General features: G+C 43.6%; 1 protein-coding gene across 1 annotated transcript; it reads right to left on the reverse strand.

Moving 5' to 3' along the window:
- Positions 1-4,792: 4,792 nt before the first annotated feature.
- Positions 4,793-5,257, reverse strand: LOC145095392 (uncharacterized). The gene has a single exon (XM_079033282.1). It carries the CDS (start codon positions 5,255-5,257, stop codon positions 4,793-4,795), a length of 465 nt encoding a protein of 154 aa, XP_078889408.1.
- Positions 5,258-5,685: the final 428 nt, after the last annotated feature.

Here is a 5,685-nt window from a genome sequence, read left to right on the forward strand (position 1 = left end):
GCACACATACAAAAGGTTTCCATACAAACACTACTACGATACACTACTATTTTCAGTGCAAAGTACATTAGTACAACATATGATTTCAAGAAACATTCATGATATAGTTGTATTCATTAATAAGACTACCATTTACTATTTCAGAGTATAGTTTACTATTTTAGAGTACAGTTCACTATTTTAGAGTACAATAACAAACATACATTTTGGTCTTAAGTCCTAAGACTGCATTTTATTCAGTAAATAAAATATTGGACTTTATGGAAGTACACTATAACATTTTCAATGAACAAAGACAAGCTTTCCATCTCAAAAATATACTTATGAACTCACCAACTTAAATTTTGATACACTGTCAAAGCCACTTGTATTCTCAGGGAACCGGTTGACAGGTACACCCACAGGTTTTGAGAATACGTAGATCATAGATTCGCATCTGTTATACTTTTGCAATACACTTTTGATATCATAACAACTATGTATTGAACATATGTAAACACTATATTTTATCAATATAATGGTTTTGTTTGCTTTGATTACTATTATGCAATTGTTGTGATATTGTACATGACGTCCTCCGCCCTGAACGTTTCCTCCGTTCCAGTTTGGGGGTATGACAAATATGAATTGGATTGGTTGACTCTCATTCAACGTTCAAAGTCAACAACCAAAATTCAACTTAGATGGCCACCACGTTATGGCCAAGAATTTTTCATGACGTGGTAGCCTCACAACAAACAATCGTGAGACTGCCTCCCACCACATCGTTAAACCTATTAAGGCAAACTTAATGCATTAAGCACTTAATCCTTAAAGTTACACATTCATACTTTGATGTAGGCTTTCTTACACCTAATAAGTTTTAAAAATCATTTCTTTGTAGACATGCATGTCCAATGCATGTCTTTCCCAAGTTAGGTCACAACACTGGTGAATATGAGGTCAAAACCTCATGATTGGAATTTGTTGTGACATGCTCTACAGGGGTTTGGGTGTCGGATGATGGATCTGTCCTGGAAGCTTTCCTGAGAACACAACATAGAAGGATCATTAAAGGACGACCCGGTGTTCTCCCGGAACGTCACTCTGACGATCAAGTTAGTTTTATGAGAGAGAGAATTTAGGGTAAAATTCATGAGGGAGAATATGGATCCCTTCCTTGAGGCGGAAGAGATACTTTTATACCTGTTACTAACAGATCGTGGGGACCTTGTCCAATGAGTGTGAAATGTGGCCTCCTCTAACCGGGGTAATCAACCACACGTTAACTAACTGCCTGGTGACGTCAGTTTTGAGCGTCACCTAAGCTTTTTGTCACGTCCTAATTGGTCTTTAGTGAACGAGAAGATCATGGGAATATTCTTTCCTCGTTGAGGGAAACGAACTACCACCCCGGTGTTGGATTACTTAGGCCAACTTCTGGCCTAGTCCAAGGTTCTAGCGAGATAACATCTCGTTTATACTTCTGTTGCATTTAACGTGGCCATTCATGTTAATGTTAACAAGTCCCTTAGACCAATAGGCTTCTACGTTCATGACGTAACAGAGTTTTTCTAGTCTATTCACAGACACGTGGCGGGTTGCTACTGATAGTTGATGTAGTTGGCAGGCTGAAATATCCATTCTTTGGCGGTTTCATCATGAAAACAGTTCGCTGACTCTTTAATGGTATTTAAAAATTTGTTCCTCTTGGCGTTTCCTCCTTACTTTCTACTTTTCTCTCTTTAACTTCTTGCCCCAAGGAAACCTTTTTGACCCTTTCTTCGTATTCTTCCATGGCTACCGCTCATTCCTTGGGAAGGGATCATACTACCGAAGAGTGGGAATCTTTTCAGTTCCGATTCGGGTTTGTCCTAGAACACGGAGTGCAAATCCCTTTTCCTGATGCGCCACTTTACAATCCTCCCGAGGGAAAAGTCGGCATTCCAATCGCTTTGTTTGAATCATGTCTGCGTTTGCCTACTATAGACTTCTTCAACCTGATTATCCAGGAATATGGGTTTTCCGTGAGAAAGTTGACCCCTGTTGCTATAAACAGGATAATGGGTTTTGAAATCCTCTGTCGTGCCCTAGGCCGCCTGCCGACTGTTCCGGCCTTCAAGTTCTTATTTAATGCCTCTACTCGGTCTCGTCCGTGGGGAGTCCCTATCCTTATCCATGATAAAAAAAATCGAAGAAGAACTGATAGGAGAAGTTTTTATGGGTGAACAACGACCTCGTGGTGCTCAGCTATCCAAGGGCTAAGGTGTACATCGACCGCGCTCCAACACTCTTTGGTGCTGACAATGATCTGGCTGATGCCCTAAAGAAGATCAACATCAATGGTGAAGATTGGCTTGATTTCTTCTAGGCCGCTGGCGGAATGAGCGCCGCTTGGAGGGCTCACGGGAAGATGCCCGAGTTTTTCGTCGAGAAAGAAGGTATTGCGCTTCTCAGACTGTTTTTTCATGCGCGTTGCCCCTTTTTAATCGGCAAAGAATGTTTTAATTGGCATTTTGGTTAACCGCCGTTGTTTTTTTTTAGGTATGGAGGAGGTTGTTTCTTTAAAGAAATCTCTTTATGGTCTATTCGACGGTGAACTTCAGTGTCGCGACGTTGATCTGGTGGAGACTCTTCCACCCCATGTTTCCAGTCGAGGAATCGAGGCTACCGTCGGTTCTGACATCATTGCCACTGGCGCTTCTGAGAAGGATCCAGATCTACAGGACATCGTTGTCACTGGCGCTTCTCAGAAGGATCCTACACCTTCCGGGTCTCCGAGGAGTCTTCGATGTGTCAAGAGGCATTTTTGTTTTCTTAGAAGCCTCTTCCGGTGGTCGAACTAGGACGGCTAGCACCGAGCCCCCTCTTCATAAGAAACGTAATCTGAGTTTCATACTAGGGGTACCAAGAGTTCCAACCATGCCCCCGATGAAAGTCCTCCGAAACTGCTCGAGGGGGCACAAATCAGGGCGACTGAACCGCCCAATCTTATAGAGGAAGAAAACACCGACAAGACTATCCCTAGTTCCCCTGTTGGAGGAGCCAAGGCGAAGACTGGGTCTTCTCCTTCCCAAGGTCACGCATCAACTTCTTCTGGTAAAACCGCAACTGCCCCCCTTTTTGTAGGTTCTCATACATATGCCTACAAGCCAGCTTGGAGGCTAACTTCCCAAGACCTTGTCTTTGATCACGACACTGATCTTAAGTGGTGTTGGCACGCTTTTCCTCCTGCTACAACTGAGGCCTTAACTGCCCCTAAGTGGATGAGCACATGGCCGACGACTTGTGCTATGTCGCCGCCCAAGTGTCATCTTACTTGGCCGCAACTACTGAACGCATCTCTGATATGGAGACCACCTAGTCTGACTCTGACAGGAAGAGCATTGAATGTGAAGAACTGAAGGCCCAAGTGGCAAAGATAGAAGCAGACAAGCGCAGCTAGGAGGCCAAGCAGGAGGTGGCACTGCTCGAGAAGGCAAGCTTAAAAGAACAAGTGGAAAATTTGGAGGAATAGGTGGGGCACCTGAACGATCGCTTGGGATCCCTGAGTTTGGAGAATACTAGTCTCAGCCAGAGGACGGCAGAACTGGAGGTCGATCTGGCTGTTGAGAACGCTGCAAAAGGGGCGCTGGAGAATGATATTTCGTGGATCCTTAGTGATGGGCTCAACCGGGTGGTGGACAGGGTGATTAAGAGCCCTTAATTTCTTCAAGGCTTGGTTCATTTGCAGGCAACTTGTGTGGCGGCATGGGTGGAGCAAGGAAAAAGAGCTGGTGATTGTCAGGGAGTGGAATCGAGAGGTTGAGGTGGACGTGGCCACTAAGACCCAAGAGATGGAAGATGCCATGGCGACTTTCACTGAAACAGATTTTGTTGGCTATCTCCGCCTGGGCAGTCTGGACATGTTCGGGTTCCGCGATCTTTGTCAAGATGCTTAGAGCGATGGGTCTGACCCTAGCCTAATCTCTTCACTCGGTGATGGTAATACCCTTGCCCATACTTAGCGTTGTTTATTTGGTTTGTTTTGATGTAACTCCTATGAACAATGTTTTCTATTTCTTTCTTTGTTTTTTGTCTTTGCTGCCCTCAGTGGCAGTCTGAAAGTCCGGGAGTCTGGCGACTTTGACAATGTTCACTTTTAATTTTGTGGGTATGAATGTTTCTTGTTACCGCACATATTCTTTTGTTTGATTGCTTCATGTATGGTTTATGTTGGCCATCATATGGTATTTACGCAAGGTTTGCTTATACCCCTGGTTTGAGTTCCCTTATTTGGTGAACTCTTTATGCTTTACTAATGTTGGTCCTTGAGAAAATTGTTCTAATTTACTACTTAAAGACCCTAGTTGTAGTCAATATCATCATCTTGAGGCTCACCCAGTTTTGTTTTTCTCGTTAGTGGAAGGTTATTACTCTTCTACACTTATGTCACATGTTCTTTCATATTTTCGCTATAATTTAATTGATGAACATGTTTTGGGAGAAAGGTTATGAGCCTTTTTATACAAACCCCCTGGTTGCCTCCTTGTAACGATTTCGCTCGTGTGACGTTGGATGATCAGTCCTTGTTGTCACACGGTGAATATACACAACCTCTTTGTTTTACTTTTCAAGCTTGAAAATAAGAAGCATCTGAATTGCTTTCTCTCTTTTCTAGTTTTAATGTTGGAGCGTTATAAGACTGCAGATGGTAAACTAATTTTTGCTGGTTACATTTACATTTCTAAACTAATACAAAATGCCTTTGCTAGCATTAAATCTATCATGAACGCTTGTTTTAAGAATAAAAAATGACGCATGCTCTGCGCGTTCAAGTTCTTGGAATGGCACGCCCGTCCTGAGCTTCTAGGACATAAGCACCATTCTTATGGTCTTCCATAATTTTGTACGGTCCTTCCCAAGTGACACTGAGTTTCCTCGGTAGTTCAGTGTGACTGGACTCGTTCTTTCTTAGCACCCATTCACCAACCTTGAAGTTCTTGACCCGGACTTGGCAGTTGTAATAGTTCTCAGTTTGCGATTTGTATAGTGCTTGACGCATCTGTGCTGCCTCACGTTTTTCATCGATCATATTCAGGTCCTGGTGTCGCCCTTCTTCATTGGCTGCTCCCTCGAAACTCTCTGTTCGCAAGGAGCCGACCACTATTTCCAATGGGAGGACTGCTTCCGTCCCATAGGTTAGACTAAATGGCATTTCTCCCATGCTTAACCTTGCTATGGGAAAATACGACCATAGTACTGTCGGGAGCTCATCCACCCAGGTGGACTTTGACATGATTAACCTTTTCTTCAAACCATTGACTATGGTTTTGTTCGATATCTCAGTTTTTCCGTTGGCCTGAGGGTGCGCTACCGACGTGAATCGGCGATGGATTCTCTTGTCTTCGCACCACTCTTTGATCAGTTATCACTTATAAGGATTCTGGGGGTGCCAAAATAGGACAAGATATTATTGGTCATGAGCTTTATCATTTGCTTGCCAGTGAGGTGGCCAACAGTTCTGCTTCTATCCATTTAGTGAAATAATCCACGACTACTAACAAAAATTTAACACCCCGTGGTGCTAGTGGGAAAGGTCCCACAATGTCAATCCCCCATTGGTGGAAAGGCCAGGGGCTGGTGATGCTGGTCAACAACATGGTCGGTTGGTTTTGGAAAGGAGCCAAGGCATGGCATTCTTTTCATTTCTTGGTTAGGGTTGCG

The sequence above is a fragment of the Lactuca serriola genome, chromosome 3 (assembly GCF_051521515.1).
Source record: "Lactuca serriola cultivar US96UC23 chromosome 3, Lser_US96UC23_V15, whole genome shotgun sequence".
NCBI classification, from domain to species: domain Eukaryota; kingdom Viridiplantae; phylum Streptophyta; class Magnoliopsida; order Asterales; family Asteraceae; genus Lactuca; species Lactuca serriola.

Excerpts from the sequence above, each read along its gene's own strand:
- LOC145095392 (XM_079033282.1), bottom strand. The coding sequence starts at position 5,257 with ATGTCAAAGTCCACCTGGGTGGATGAGCTCCCGACAGTACTATGGTCG.